We start from the raw sequence: 17539 nt of genomic DNA, 5'->3' as shown, positions 1-17539 counted from the left end.
TTAGTACTCGGTATCTGATGTGTTGTTTTGCTGGAGATTAAGTTTGGATGAATATCATATACTTATTTATCAGATGAATAGCTTAGTTTTTTATGATTTACAAAGAACAGAACAACCAAAAACAAGGTACAAAGAAGTTATAAATACCAAACTAGCACTTAGAAAGTCAATTAATTTTTAAGGTTTATCAACAGTAAAATACTGTTAATACTACTAATTTAAATTTTTTTTTATTAACATTCACAAAAAATGATTAAACAGACTCGGTTGTCAGTAATTAACATATATTTATGGGCATAAGCTTTAATTTTTATATTTTTCAAGGATTATGATCATGTTTCTTATATCAAATAAATTTTATTGAAGTTTATAGAAATAATTTTAGTTTGAAAGTGGTATTATAATTTTTCTAAGAAGTCATTTTCATCTTATCAGTTTTATTGAATCTATTTTAAACTTTTCAGTAGTAAGGGGATTAGTCATCAGTAAACGTAGTTTCTTATACAATTTTTTAATTATTTTAATATTTTTTTTACACAAGGCAGTGTTTTCATATTAAGATATATTTAGCAGTCTCATAAATGTGCATATTAGTTATCAGTGTGTGCAAAAAGCCTCCCAGTGGCACAGCAACTTACAACCAAGCTTCAACACCTGTGGTGAGCAGAGCACAGATAGCCCATTGTGTAGCTTTGTTCTTAAGTTCAAACAATGTATCAAGGTATCATAAAAACTTACTGTTTACTTATTAAAGCACACTATAATTTCCACTTTCACATCCTGTTTCATTGCTTGAAGTTGAGATAATATTGGTTGTGATATACTAACAGTAGCTGTTTTCTGCATTTTGTTTCTTTTTGCTCCATAAATGTTTCTGACTTCCAAGAATATGCACTTAACTGTACATACTGCTGACTGGAGCTTAGCGGAATCTTTAGGATTCTAGTGTTGGAATCTGTTATTTTTCAACACTTTCACCATGATAAGAAATTAAATGTTAATTGTTATTTAAAAGGTTCTATAAATAAATAGAAATTAATGTCACTAGTGAAAGCAACTTCTTTACATGATATGTGTGATAAATATCATGAGAATAATCTGTGCTACTTTTACTTTCTCTACTTTCGACAACATTTGATTGTGAAACTAGCAATATACTTTTTTCATTAAATGTTGTTTCATTATTTACATCTGTTTTACTTTGAAATATATTACTTTAAGTAATGGTCCAGTGAAGTAGCTAAAGTGAAATTTGTATTAGTGTTTCCTGCAATGTGGTGTCAAACCTTTCTCTCAAGGATGCTTTCACTGTTCCCAGTCCAAAATGACTTGTGTTATCCCTTGACAGATGGCAATGGTGAGTTGCCACAGTTGGCATATCTAGGAATTCAATAATAGTTTGTAAAGCAGTTGCTTTTAATAATTTCTTCAAATAGCTGCATCTCATTGTAAATTGCTTGTAATGCTGTGACTAGAGGTGCTAGACAATGACTTTTTATTCACTGAGATCCTTTAGTTTTCTAGGATTGTGAAAGTTTATTTTGATACACATTTAAAGTCATTTCATGCAGCTGCTTTTTGTATAGCAGGTGTTTCCTTTTAGTTTACATAATTAACCCTCTTTCCATGAGTAGGAAAAGTGCATGTGTTCCAAGTTTCTAATAGTTACATTAAAAGTTAAATTGATGTATTTTGTTATCATAATATACAAAAGAGATGTCTTTCAAATATAGCTAATAAACCAAACTTTAGTATTATATATGTTTTAAAAATCCTAAATTTTTCCTAGTAAGAGAATTGTGACATTTACTCTCTAAGTCTTCCCTCTTCTTTAAGTTATTTTCCACCCTTCTAAGAAATGTGGAATTTAACACAAACCACACATTAATATATAGTTGTTACTTTGGCATACCATAATTTACAACTTTTAATCTTATTTGTGTACAAACCCATAATTCAGAAGGTCAGACACACTTCCTATGCATACCAATCACATCCAGTCTTCTATAAATTGCTAATAGTTCTCTCGAATGTTTTAATACTATATTAAGTATAACCAAAAGAATACAAAGATTTAATTTATCAAATGATATTGTTTTCTAATTGTCTATTTCTCTTCCATTAGTGAGCTTCACTGCATTTTTAATGGCTCTCATCTCTTGGGGTTCCCAGTGGCACAGCAGTTTATTTTTGAACTTACAATGCTACATACTGGCTTTTTGATCCCCATGTGGGGCAGAACACAGATAGCCATTTATGTAGCTTTGTGCTGAGCTACAAACTTATCACATGGTTAGAAAGCCAGAAAAATTATGATAGTTATACAACATCATTTGTTTTTAACATGCTATTATTCTCTGTTCTTAAATGTAGTATTTTACCCCTTCATTGTATTTACTGTATGGCACATGTGACAGGTTTACTGTCATACATTTATTTCACTGCCTATGCTTGTTTATGTGTAGTATTCTTTTTTTCATGTGGCATATATTGTTGGCTGTATATTGTGCAAATGCTGACTGTTCTCAGAACTTGTAGAAGATTCTCAGAAGTGAGAATCAGCAATATTTGTTTTACAAAAACATGCTAGAAAAATAGTGTTGAAATGTCAAGAAACTTGTGTGATTTTTATATAAAAACTGATGCACCAAGAAAGAGATTATTATTATTTGTCAGCTACAGTCAGTGTGCTATAGGCCTAGGAAGCTATAATTCTGATTAATGCCTATTAATCAGAAAACTACAGAAATGGACAAGGAATGTTTATTGATGTCAAACATTACAAACAGTTCAACTTCAATGAATAACTTTTGACATTAGTATTTCTAAGAGAACAATAAATATCTCCCTCAGTAAGAAGTGAGCTTGTAACTGGTGTGAGGCTAATTGAACTAGCTAGCTTAAGCGAGGTGTAACAGTATCAACTCTGACTTAATTTGCTCATTGTGGACTGGAATTGTCAATAAAGTATTCAGTCCTAGACTGGATATAAGTATCATTATTGTTTGTAAGTTAATAAAATTTTTGTGTATAAACCATCATTCATAATAACTCTTAATATTAACTGTTGTTATAAACTGTATTGTTTTCATGTTTGTATATTAAAATATATTTGTATTAAAAAAGGAAATTGTATATAGCAATCTTGTTGACAAATAACATAAATGTAATACATATTATCATTTTATTAACTTCTAAATTTAAATTCAGATTTCCAGTTATTTGAAATAGTAATGTGTTAATATGTGTAACATAATAAATCTGAGACTTGTTTGAGATAAATTATAATATGTAACACTCACAAACATTCCTTGATCATTTAACCATATCTTGACGATCATCCTTTACTGTGTATATCAAAAGGTTATATTTTACTAATGAACTTTTTACTTGTGTTATACCAATTAATATAATATAAAATCTTAGCTAATAATACACATTGTATTAGTATACTTGTTTTAAGTTCTTAATTTTATAGGACAAAATTTAGAAAAAATCCCAAATCCCCCCTAGTGGAACATGTAAGATTTTCTTTAGGCATCTCATCTTGTCCATTTTATCCATCACCCATCCAAGGTGTACAAAGTTCAATGTAGATTACTCACTATAAAATCATCATTTCTTAGAGAAACCATAATTTTTATAGCCTTCAGTTTTGTTTGGTTACAAAGCTATCAAATAGAAAATCATACCTCTCTTGCCATACAAACTAGAAAATCATACCTCTCTTGCCATACAAACTTGTCAGATCTTCTTTTTCAGGTTTTGTTAATAGTTCTCTCTTATGTTTGATTCCATATTATGTATAATCTATAGAAAGACAAGGTTTTAGTCTTACAAGGCACATATAATCTAATGTTGTTTTCTGAACAGATAATTGTCAGTTTTACTCTTAGTAAAAACTTCATTACTATAGCAAAGATAATGACTAGCTTGAATTTGTAATGGCTCTTGTCACATAGTTTGAGAGTCAAAAATAGTGAGAGTTAAGGGAAGTTATCTGCTTTTTGCTTATTATTAGTCTATGACATTTGGTGCATTATTTAGTGCATTACTACCATTAGTATAAAAAAAATAGGTTTAAGTGTTATTGAAAATCAACAGGAAGAAAACAGAAAATTAGGGTGAGTACTTTATTTCTTGTTTTTATATTTATTCTTTATTTGTTATTGTAAAAGAAACTAAGTAAGTTAGTTTAGGGAAAATAAATAATAATGTAACAAACATACTTAGAGGAGCTTGTGGGTAATGTAATTTGATAGTATCACATGACTTCCATATTCTCCAAGTGCTTTGCAACTTACAATGGTGCAAATGGTAGTTAGACATGTTTTAAAGGGCAATAAAACAAGAAATATAAATAGGTGTATATCATTATTAATTTAAAACTACTTAGTATAAACAAATTTAGTTTCATAGTATAATCTAAAGTCACTCTAGAAAAAAAAGAGTAATTTTGATTTTTTTTCCCTACAGTTTCTATAGATATTTCAGTGTTGTTCAGATGCCCGTACTTTAAGTTGATGCATGGTTGCATTAATATAGGAGACCTTACAGTTTCCACATATGTACAAGAAGACAAGATGTGAATAATGAACAGTTTGCAAATGATCATTGTTGTGGAAACATCTTTTTTCTAAAGTTGGGTTTTGTAATAACTTTCAGGTCAATTTGGGGATAGTAAATATTACATACTTGTTTCAACTGTTTCATGATGAGGAATCTTTATCTCCCAAGATATGGTAAGTAGGTATGTAAGGGTTGTTTGAGGTCAGTGGGTATTTTTGGTGGTTTGACATACAAATTAGTTAAGAAAGAGGAAGTCATTTTCTCCAAGAAATGCTTATAGTAGTTCTTTTGAAAGAGAAAGTTTCATATGGAAATAATCTCTTTGTGAAGGGCTAAATAGGATGAGGTACATTTTTAGGCTCTATTTAGTGGACAAGGATAAGATTGTATTTGAAAGAGAAGGGTAAAAAATTGTTAAACTGAGTGAAAGGCCAGTAAATATGTTTTTGTGATAAATAGATGTTGAAAATCCATTAGCACATGGTCAACAAGAACATCCAGAAAGGAAATAAAAGTTATTTGTTTCAATTTTATGAGTGAAGTTTATAGAGGAATGGTGTGAATTAATATTCAAGAAAGGTTGGATATGATCAGTATAATGGAAAAAAAGGAAAGTATCATCAACATACCTTCTGTAAAGAACAGGTTTAATGTTTAATGAACAGTTGTTAATCCAGTTCTGTTAGAGGTTGCAAAGAAAAGTGTTTATCAGCATAGGACCCAGTGGGCAGTTTATTGCAATGCTATCTATCTACTCATATAGAGTGTTGTTAAAGAGGAGAAGAGTCTTTCATATAGCATCAAGCATAGATTTGAAATCTGATGTAGAAAGTCTATTAACAAGAATATTTTTGCAAAGAGATTGGACAGTGCAATATTGATGGTTTCGTTCATTTGAATATTAGAGAAGGAGAACTAGTGTCGAAGCTAGCCATTTGGTAAAATTAACATAAAAATCATTTTGCACACAGACAATTCAAAACAAGTGCTAAGTGTATTCACAGATAAATCTTTGTTTAGTTGATTTAAAGTATTTTATTTAAAATATTTTTATTGTATGTGAAAGATTTATAATGTTTACTGAAAGACTGCCAAATTTTGTGAAGATATATAAACAACATTAAAAGTTAGTAATATCAAATTTGTAGAGACTTTGAACAAGTAGAGAGAGATCATGTGATTGGTCAAGTTGATCACCCTATATAGAGTTGGTGTAGAGAAAATAATATAAAACTTTACTGAGAAAAACATTTGAAATTTATTTAGGAGGTTTTAGAGATTATACAAATGAAATTTTAAGATTTTTTACATGAAGAAAAGCATTTTTAATCTTAATATGAAAACTCTTTGTTTTCATCTATACACCCTTTTACAAATTAATTAAAACAAGACAGAAAATAACGATTTTTTCGATTTTTTGCGTTTTATTTCTGAGAATCCAAAAATTACTCTTAAATTAATACATGATATGACACCCTTTATTTTTCAGAAGATCATTAATCCGCTTTGGCATCGAGTGCACGAGTTAACTGCAATTTTTACTAATTTTTGGATCGCGGTACCACACCTCAATTATGGCCTCAGTTAGCTTATCTTTCGTAGTGCAGTCTTTTTCCCGAAGTCTTTCTTTACAAATTGCCCAAAGATTTTCAATAGGATTTAAGGCTGGAGAGTTTCCAGGCCAGTCCAGCACCTTTATTCGCATTGTAGTCATAAAATTCTTCACAAGTTTCGATGTGTGGCACGAGCTAGATCTTGCTGAAAAATGCCAGATCCATCTGGGAATCTCTTTTTCAATCCTGGAACGACTCTTCTTTGCAAAACTTGGATGTACTGTGGTCCTCGCATCATACCTTCTACGATACGTAAGCCTCCGATGCCATAGTAGCTGAAAAAGCCCCAAAACATCATCTTCAAGGGATGTTTTACAAACTGATTGATGTGAGATTCTCAAAGTTTTTCACCTGGAGATCTGTGAACATGCAGACTTCACTGAGTTGGTAAGAAGTTGTTTTTTGACTGGTCTCCTTGCCATTCTAACACAATTTTAAATGACGTAATATTCCTCAAAATTTCATCATATATTCCAAAAATAGATCGACCGTACTGCAAAACACAGCTAATGATGCCGTCTGTGTGAAAAAATTACTATTAAAGGACATCAGCGGGTCCAGCGAGCCTACACCAACTGCCATGCTAAAAATATTGTAAAATGACCATTTGTTTCAGTTAATTTGCACAAGGGTGTATGGAAAATATTTAGTTAAGACACTTGACTAATGTTTTTTGTTTATTTTCTGTTTACAAGAGATTCTCAGTGATTACTGAAAACTTGCAAAATGTCTTAAGAGATACAGAAACTGTATTAGAAATTATAGTATGAAAACTATAACAGCCAATTTAGAATTAAGATTCAGGTCATATCAATCAAGCCTATCATGAGAGAGGTAATGTATGTATTTAGATGTATTGTTTTGTATTAATTTTGCCATTTATTGTTATAATAAAATAACATTAGGTTGTGGGGATTGTGGCATTCAAGAATGTTAGTATTTAGTGACAATTTTCTTTCGTAACAAAAGTTTTTATCATCAAGTGTTGCCCAAATTATGTTCATCCTCCTATTTAACATGTTTGCAACATTGTGCACCACAGGTGATACATTTACACATTTACTGTTAGATGTTATATGCTGTGGGTGTTCCACAACAATACTCATATAAAACCTATCACTATCTGCTTCTGAATTGGAGGGTTTATGTGAATCATCCAAGTTTCAAAAATCATAAATTTAAATGCCAGTTTTCATGGTTTCCATTGCTGTTGGTGATTGTCACACCATTTCTAGTGAGGATTGTGTTGTTACTGATAGTTTATTTTTACTTCAACAAATAGCTGATAGATCAATTATCTAACTGAAAAGGAAAGGCAGTTTAAAATATTAGTGTGAGCACTATTTTTCCTAGGTCTAGGCCACGTACCACTAATGACACACCATGGCTGGAATTAAAATTGTTTTAAATCATGATGTTATGTGCCACTGGTGATGCATCAGAAATGTGTGACAGGATTGGAACTGTGTGTTCAGTTTAATATAAACAAATTCCCAAGCCTGAAACAAATTATTTTGCACAATTTTTGAAAATAAATTTCCATTCTAGTTGCTGTATCATAGAAATACTTTGTCATAGATGGGTTAAGAAAATAAAAATAAACTTCAAGAAGATTAAAGTGCAGTGAAAAAAATGAAAGCTGGATTTGATGGTTAATTCAATGTAACTTGTATAAATATATAAAATTAATATTTAATACCACAGTCATAACTGAAATGTAATTTATCATGAGAAAGTCATAAAATAAGTAAATTATTAGCAAAAGAAAAAAAGAAAAGAGTATAAACATGTATCTTCATTCAACCAAACAAAGAACATTCAATACTTGATCTAGACTTATATTGCCACATATTTAAATGTAGCTTCAGGATAGTAGACAGAATTGTTTAAAAAAAATGAAATCATAATTTAGGTTTTAGAAAACTATTTTGGAGTTGATGTTTTTTAATGTGATTTTCTTTTCTTTGAAATTATTAGTGTTAAAATTTAACGTAGGTTCTGAAAACAGTGATGAAAGAATACATTTTAGTATATAGATCTTTAAAGATTTTCAAACTTACTTTAAGAACCAAATCAGAAATATAGTAAAATAGCTTCTGATTTCACAAGTTATTACTTACATCTGTATGCTCATTGTACCTTTCTAACAGCCTGTAGCATAGAAAGTGGATACATTTGAATTAAAGCAATATTAAATCACTTTTTCTATCACCTTATCATTATGATGGTTCAAGAGGATGTAAGAGTTCTTTCTTTCAAGTCCAGTTAAACTCTCCTGTAACTACTGAACAGTTCTTTAAACATGTAGTTTAATGGTGAATAAACATGTTACAATTCATTACCTTTTTCAAATTAAGTATCATATTAGATATACAGTGTGTTTAACATTGTAATTTTTTTTATAATGTTGCAAAAATTAATCCCTCTTTAAGAGGATATCTGAGTTATTTGAATCACCTCACTGATCATTGTTAAAGAGTTCCAGAACCTTATATGTATATGTATGGTAATAATTAAATTCAGTGTTGTGGTTTTAATAGTCCTATCCATGGCTGGAAAATCTTGATAGTAGTCCTTGTCTCAAGGGATATTTTGATTATTTAAATTATCTCGTTAATTGGTGTTAAATAGTGCCTAAACTTTTGTATATAAACCATATGTTATGGTTTTAGGAGTCTTGTCCAAGACTGGAAGAACTTGATATCTCAAACCTGACAGTATTGGGAGGAAGTCTTGTTCTGTTTTTAGAAGAACTTCAGCATGGTTGTCCCAGTTTACGAATTCTTCGTGTAGCAAATACTCCGCTATCTTTGTCTACTGTGTCTCTCATTAAACAAGTAAGCACCAACTTCATTGATTAGATAAGTAAATGTAGAGTGTACATTCACAAAATTAGACAATCTTTTAATAAATATTACAAGTATTTTTTTTTTATTAAAGACTTGTCTTCAAATTTATGGAGTTAGAAGTGTCTGAGTACAAGATGATTTTTTTTCATATTAATATTAAACACACTTTTTCATTTTCACTACCTAAAATATGAAAGTCTAAACTGCCATTTTGTTTTTCTAGAATAGCTGCAGGTTGTAGGAGAAAATTATAATAATTATCCTAAACAACTTCCAGCTTGTAACATTTTACATTTGTTGTTTTTTAACTCTGTGTCATTAAATCTGCATAACATAGTTATAAATCACCAAGCAAGCACAAAGATCGTATTAAGGTAAACAAGGTATTAAAGTACATAACAGTAACATGAAAACAACTTGCAGAAATACCTGAGAAATATTTTTGACATATGTTTCCTTTTGTAGCCTAATAAGTTCCTAAATTTTAAATTTTAGTGATTTTCCTTACAGTGAATAAAAAAAATATCAATAAAAACAAGAGATTTATTAACTATATTTTGGCCAATGTTGTTTTTACCTCTTGGCTTTTAACTACTAAACTTGATCAAAACATTACGTGTATTGTTGCAAAATTGTGAGCTCTTATTGACGTATTAACTTATTAGGTATTACATTAGGTATATATTGATATACACTACATGGCCAAAAGTATCTGGACTCCCTTTCCAATTACTTGGTTAGCTACTTCAGCCACACCCATTGCTAACGGGTGCATAAAATCAAGCATACAGACAGGCAAACTCCACAGATGAAACATTGGTAGTAGAGTAGATTGTACTGAAGAGATCAGTGACTTTCAACTTGGCACTATTGTAGGATGCTGTCTTTGCAACAGGTCAGTTCGTCAAATTTCTGCCCTGCTGTTGTTGCTCCTAGACATTTCCACTTCACAATAACAGCACTTACAAGTTGACCAGAAGCAACAACAGCTCAGCCACAAAGCAGTAGACCACACAAGTTTACAAAATGAGACCGCCAAGTGCTGAAGCGCATAAAAGTTGTCTGTCCACAGTTCCAACACTTACTACTGAGTTCCAAGCTGCCTCTGGAAGCAATGTCACCACAAGAACTGTTCATTGGGAGCTTCATGAAATGGGTTTCCATGGCTGATCAGCCACACACAAGCCTGAGATCACCATGTGCAATGCCAAGCATCAGCTGGAGTGGTGTAAAGCGTACCATCATTGGACTCTGGAGCAGTGGAAATGCATTTTCTGGAGTGATGAATTATGCTTCACTATCTGGTAGTCTGATGATGAATCTGGGTTTGGCAGATGCCAGGAGAATGTTGCTTGCATGAATGCACAGTGACAATTATAAAGTTTTGTGGGAGAGGAAGAATGGTCTGGGGCTGTTTTTCATGAAATTGAAGGAAAATTTCAATGCTACAACATATAATGGCATTCTAGAGAATTGTGTGCTTCCAACTTTGTGACAATAGTTTTTTGTTTCAGCATGACAATGCCCCCATGCACAAAGCAAGGTTCATAAAGACATGGTTTGCCGAGGCTGATGTGGAAGAATGTCACTGGTCTGCACAGAGCTCTGACCTCAACCCCATCAAACACCTTTGGGAAGAATTGCAATGCTGACTGCAAGCCAGGCCTTCTTGCCCGACATCAGTGCCTCATCTCACTAATACTCTTGTAGCTGAATAGGAGCGAGTTCTTGCAGCCATGTTCCAAAATCTAGTGAAAATCCTTACCAGAAGGGTGGAGGCTGTTACAGCAGCAAAGGGGGAAGCCAACTCCATATTAATGCTCATGGTTTTGGAATGAGATGTTCAACAAGCACATATGGGTGTGATGGTTGATTTTCCACATACTTTTGGCCATGTAGTGTATTTGTATGATGTGTCATTTCTCTGTGAAGACTGTAATGTTCAGATTTCCAGCTCATTAACTTTAGTGTTTCACCTTATGAATAAATACAGGCAATAAGGTATTTAGAAAACCTGAAATAAAAAGTGAAAAATTGTATACATTTATTTTTTACAATTAGATCAACTTGATACAAAAAATGGTTTAAATTAGAATAATATTTCAAAAGAAATAATACAAGGGATTTTTTTTAACAATGTTACTGTCATTACTCACAGTACTTAATGATTCATGAATAACCGATGCTATACTGTTTTTATTCTCATAAAAATAACCCACAGTGGCTAAGTTGTAAACCCAAGTACTTGTATACTAAAGTTTTTAATACTCGTGGTGGGTATAATGCACATTGCTTATTACATGTACAGGTTGCTTACAGTAATTCCTATCTTTATGTCTTGATGCACTAGAATAGACATTTATTGTGTACTTCTGATAAACCTAAATGTTTTCATTTTAATGGCCAGTTCCATTCCATATGAAGGTAACATTTCAGGTGTATGAAAAGTGACATGAAATTAAGTCGTTAGTTTGATAAATTATGTTTATTTCACCACGTGTGACTTTAGGCTCTTTGTTTTATTTAGATCACATATTTTTTCAAACAATGGTATGTTTTGTCTTAATTATAACAGTGTCTCTTAATTGGACAGCAATAAGTCTGTGGATTCACAGTGCTGAAACCAGGGGTTCAATTCCCCACAGTGGACATGGCAAATAGCCTGATGTGGTTTCACTATAAAAAAAACACATGCAAGTATAATAATTAAAACTTCAATCAGTAGATTATTTTTTTCTACTTATCACATACACATTACTTAGTCAGTCAGTAAAAGTGTACTTAAATCTTTTTTGCCTTTTGCATTTTTCATGTCTTGGTAACAGGAAAATTAACTTGTTCAGATTATTTTAAGTTACATGTAGTTCTAGCATGCTTAATACACATACATAAGATTGTGTATTGTAGGTTGTTACACCATTGTGACATATCTGGACAAATGATTAAAATAAAGACAGGTAGTTTTTATATTTGAGTGTTTGACATTAAGTAGAAATTCATACAAAAATTACTAAAGAATAAAAATAATTCAAGTGATAGAAATAAAAAGGCTCAATTCCAGCTTTCCATTATGTAGTATACCAAAAAAACTAAATTGTTTTAAGTATGATGGAACATCATGTAAAGGTACATACACTTGTGTAGTACTAAGATGTGTGACATTTTATGTAACCCAGATTTGCTTTGTTAAAAACAAAATATGTACAATGAAACATAAAACAAAATGGAATGTTAACTCAAATTTAAATTTTGGGCAAATGAAATGATGAAGGCTTACAGATTAAAGCTAGGGAAGTGAATATAATTAAATTTATTTTGTGTGTTCAATTTTGGATTAATCTCTTACATGTTTCATTTTATGCTTTGTTGTTCATGCATTATTTTAAGCTTAAGAGCATTCTGTATGTTTACTGTATAAGGTGCTGTTGTTTTTTTTAAATATTGAAGTTATCTTGCAGTATTGTTAGGTTTTGATAATCCTTCACCATTTTCATAATAGTGATTTAAGTAAATATAAATTAAGCCTAACTGTAATTTATCTGTTGTTATTTTTTCTGAATCTTTAGTATAGGCCTGTTGTTGATATAATGATGATTGAATGGTATAACTGTCTAACTTAAGGCTTAACCATACCTAACTAGGTTACACACAAACAAATTAGATAATAAATCTGTGGCCTGGATTCTATCTTTAGACTGTACCAGCCACAATTTTGGGTTTTTAGTTAGCAAAATGTGATGCTTTTAAACTTGATGAATAATGATTTGTAATTATGTGTGAAATGCTGTCTGTAAAAAACTAATTCTTTTTTATTAAGAGTAAATCATTTATTTTATGTTTAGAGTTTCTATAACTTTAAATAATCTATAATACAGATTTGCAAGTTTTGGTAAATATTGTCTGCTGTCTGTAAGATAATATTAACAATACATAATACTCATCAGTGGTAAAGTTCAAAATTAATTTATCCAACATGTAATATTTTTCACATTTAGGCCCAGTCACCTGGATTTCAAGAACTAGAGGAACTTAGCATTGCTTTAGAGAGTGACTATCAGTCAGGTCTTAGTGACAGTGGACTAGAAAGGTACATTTATCATAACAGATTATTCTAGAATGATTTTATATATTTAGTATGAAAAGTTTTTTAAGAACATTTCATAAAAACATCTTTATTTAGAGTATTATAATAATCTTTTCATGTTAAATAAGGGCAAAGCTAAAATTTTGTATATTCTAACTTCAGAATAAGAATGGATCTGTGCATATAATTTTCAAATCAGTCAGCCACACTTTATGTATTGGTTTGATACTTTTATGGACTAAATACTTCTTTAACCATCTGCTCATGGCTTTGACGAAATTACTATAATTTTGAATTTAGTACACATATTTCTTTACAAAACTTGGCAAGAAATAGTAGTTTGTTGCACACAGGAAATGAGAATTTTTAATAAAGTATTTTTACTAAAGATTTGAATTTTCCAAAGCTTTTACTTTGTCAGTTTTTGGAAAACTTAATATTTTATACCTTGTTCACATTACTGTAACATTGGCTGTAATGAAGTTATCAATGCACAGTGAAGTGAAAAGTTTGAAAACATTATGTAAAATGAATGATACCATTTTATCCTCTGCATTGACTGTAGTTATTGACCAGAAAGATCCGAGTTACTTATCTCAACAGTTTCAAGTGTTGCACATCTGCTTCCTTTTCATTTGAAGGTGTTATTGCTGTGCTTTATATCTGGGAGTTGTAATCCTCATGTCAAAAACAATAACTCACAGTGGGAGCTCATTAGTTGTTTCTTATAATCAGTAAATGTTTGTGAGGTGTGGTATTACACCCTCTGCAACTTGTGAAGATATAAACTATTTTACTAAGCTGGGAAGTTTCTAATATTTGCATAACAACAAGGATGTGTAATACTTATAGCATACTTATGATTGTTTGTGCTTGAATAAAAATTTAAGACTATTTCCTTTTAGCTTTTTTGAGTCTTACAAATTTGGATATCCTTAAATGAATATAGTTTCCAAATATACATTTAGTAACACAAAAGATTTATCAGTCACTAGACTAGAATGTTCCAGAACTATTATAATTTATTGGGATTTATAAGTAAGCTGTATGTAGGTAACAAAATTCCTTTAGCATTCAAAGCATCAACAGCAAAACAGTTTTACTAACTGAAAGTTTTCAATTAAACATGTTGTAAGGTTTATGTGAAAAAGGATCTGCTTTTACTAAGGAAGAGGAGAGGAAAATCTCTATTGGGTTGTACAAGTTTATGTATATCCTAGCAAATGAAGGTAGCATGTTCAAATTATTGCTTGTAATATATACATATATTATAATATATAAATAATTATTTATAGTTTGTGTTTTTAATTTTTGATGTTAGAAAAATCTGAAAAGAAGAAATCAGAGATCAAATGTGTTTTATGATACAGAAAAAGGAAGATGGAGAATTTTTTTAAAATATATTGTTTTAAGATTAAGAATTTAAAACTTAAATAATGCACAAATTTAAATTATAAACTTTGTTTTCATACCAAGTTTATTCATACACATAAAGTTCTTTAATCAAATATTGTATGTGAGAACATGAAAGGTCATAATATGCCCAAAAGGATCAGGCAAATATGCAAAGAGTTAATTAATAGTAGGTTTTAAGCCTTAGGCTGATACAGTCCATTGAGTATTCCAGTAAAGTATGGCCTTCTACGCCTAAACTTTCTTGGAAGCATACTTAATGTTTTCTAATACATAAGTTTTGTTGTTTCTTTTCTTTTTTGAAATATTCTTCTAGTCAAATCAAACCAAAATTTAAACATTAAATACTAAGATGCTCAATTATACTTCCAAAATCTCAATTTCAGTGCTAGTTATGTATATAAAAAAAAAATAGGTGAAATTTGTTTGTTGAAATTCCAACTTAAATGATACATTTTTGTATTGAATGAAAGATTCCTTTCACAATGAACATTTCTTTCTTCTTTTTTTTTTTAAGAATTAATTGTTTGTATAAATTTTATATCTAGCCTCTTTCTTCTTTTTCTTTCTTTTTCTTTTTTCATAAAAATTAAATGCCAAAAATCAAAATGTTAAATTTTTGTTTTCATTTTGTCAATTTTATTGTCTCACTAATGAAAGCATTTTACTGGTTGTGGTTATGCAATGCATTTAAAGTAAAAATGTATACATTTATTTTGGTACTTAAAACTTAGATTTATCCTTTTTTTATTATTTGAAGGATAACTAAAGCTTCCTGTAAATTAAAACTTCTGGATGTAAGAGGTTGTCGTAATATCTCTGTGTCTGGTTTGGTTCACGTGCCAGCTTGGGATATTCAGCACCTTTATCTTGCTCAGAGTGCCGCAGCTCGGATGTCTAACTTGGAATTAGTCTTACAGAAGGTGATCATTGTAACTAATTTCTTTGAATGTGCTTTGCTTAGATTCTACTGCACCATTATATTTTCTGTCTAAAATAGCAAGATGAAAAGTATTTAAAACTACCATTTAATGAAGGTATCTGTAGTATACGTGTTAATATATGTGTATTTCCATCCCAGTGTATTGTTACAAAGTGAGTATACATGACAGTTCCATGTCATTAACATGTAGTTAACAAATCTTATTCATCATTCCAAAGTAATGCTGAACTGTCTATACATTTCATGTCATGCTTTTAATTTCTGTTTTTTTAATTGACATATGCAAAAGGAAATGTATATGCCAAGATATTTTGAACATATGTGAAGTTTTAATTTTGGATGTACAAAACATTTAAAACCATGAAACATGCAAACAACTCATTTTTATTAAAAGAACTATTCACTTTTACAGCACAAGGGATTGTGAACCACGTGCTTTGTGTCTAGTAGACTTTAGCAGTAATTCTTAAAATTTTTCAAGACTGTCTCAGCATATTTGTTTTCATTTTAATTCTAGTGGAGTCATAGTTTAGAAGTTGTAGACCTTTCATGGGCTAATAATGAAGAAGCTATTAACCAAGCTATAGAAGCTTTGGCTACATCAGAGAATGGTTGTTCAATTCAGGTGCTGGACCTTAGTGGAAGTGCTATTTCCTATTCAACTATTAAGTAAGTATTAAGAGTTTAGTCTAAATTTAGAGAAAGCTTTATGTATAATATTTTGAAAAGTTTTGATTTATGTACATTTTTTTATTGAATTTTGTAATTTAATTTTGTTTGGAAGCACTGAACATTTCTTTAGTTACTGTTATTACATATGAAAATGAATGATGAAAACTATTAACTGTATTATGGTCATCTATTGGTGCACAAACGTAGACATCAAATTTCAAAATTTAAGTGAAAAAATTACATTTCTATAACAAAACTATTTTAAAATTGATTTCACTCATTTTCTGAAATTTTTAAAAGTTTCGATCTTACAATTTTGGAATAACTGAACTGTATAAATAGCACACACATTGACTTTCTTAGAATTTTTCTGTCCATCTCAAACAGTAATTTTATATTACGTAAGAAACAATTATTCCTATGGTGTGCAATTATCCATGTTTTGTTTCTTGTGATTTTCCTCCTATGTAGCTGATTTTAGTAGAGTGCCATCTTATTCCATTAAGATAATAACAAAGGTTCAAACCTTGATGATGATGCCATAACTACTATTTTATATTTGATTTAAAAGCCTTTTTTATTTTGAGTAATCAATTAGATAAATCACTTGTGTAGCTTAAAATACATTGTGTACAACAGTAATCATTTTTGATATTTGAAAAAAACACATTGTTTGTGTATATATGTTTGATGCTACATTTGGGGATGGGGTAATTAACACAACAACTTTTGTTTAAAAAATGGACACCATGCAAACTTCAAAATTAACTTTCCATCAGACTAAGTTTTAACATATGTGACTACTAATCAGAAATTAATTCTGTTAACATGGGGGAAAAAGTGCAATATTTGTTTAATGTCGTCTGATAAATTTTCAGGTATTTAGACACAACCTTGAATTCCTGACTTCACAACATGTTATTTTAATGGAAATAGTTTAAGGTTAAGATTTAAATACCTCTAGATGGACCAGATTTATGTCAATTGCAAGTGTATATGGTGTTATAAAGTAGTAAATAAACTAATTTATGAGTTTGTGAGAATGTGATGAGACCTGACTTTGTAAGGAGTAAGAGTGGAATGTAGTGGAAAGTTTATAAGACTTGGAAACAAACCACAGATGTGGAAATATTTGTTTTTGGGGTTTCTTTTGATTTTATTGTTTCTGAAAATATTTTTGTACCAAATTGTATTTGTTTGGAAGCTATAGATATGTGATACTGTCACAAAATACCAGGTCAGCTTAGTTAGGTGTAGCATGTAAGTTATGGAGTGGCAAAAAATGTAATGACTAACCATCATCCCTCATGTATTGAATATTACTGTATATCACACTGAATATTAAGTTTGTCGTATTCAAACAAAAAATTAATTTATTATTTATTGAAATGAATCT

The 17539-nt window shown here is 30.3% G+C and overlaps 1 protein-coding gene across 1 annotated transcript in view; it reads left to right on the top strand.

The window, feature by feature from the left end:
- LOC143223632 (F-box/LRR-repeat protein 6-like) overlaps positions 1-17539 on the top strand; it is a 61831-nt gene that overhangs the window by 34763 nt on the left and 9529 nt on the right. Inside the window, exons 7-10 of the mRNA XM_076451835.1 lie at positions 8855-9019; positions 13027-13118; positions 15289-15451; positions 15989-16140. Of these exons, the coding sequence (XP_076307950.1) occupies positions 8855-9019; positions 13027-13118; positions 15289-15451; positions 15989-16140 (572 nt within the window). The remainder of the gene's footprint in view (positions 1-8854; positions 9020-13026; positions 13119-15288; positions 15452-15988; positions 16141-17539) is intronic.

The sequence above is a fragment of the Tachypleus tridentatus genome, chromosome 1, assembly GCF_004210375.1.
Source record: "Tachypleus tridentatus isolate NWPU-2018 chromosome 1, ASM421037v1, whole genome shotgun sequence".
Classification (NCBI taxonomy): Eukaryota; Metazoa; Arthropoda; class Merostomata; order Xiphosura; family Limulidae; genus Tachypleus; species Tachypleus tridentatus.
This window is presented reverse-complemented; position numbering and strand designations above follow the sequence as displayed.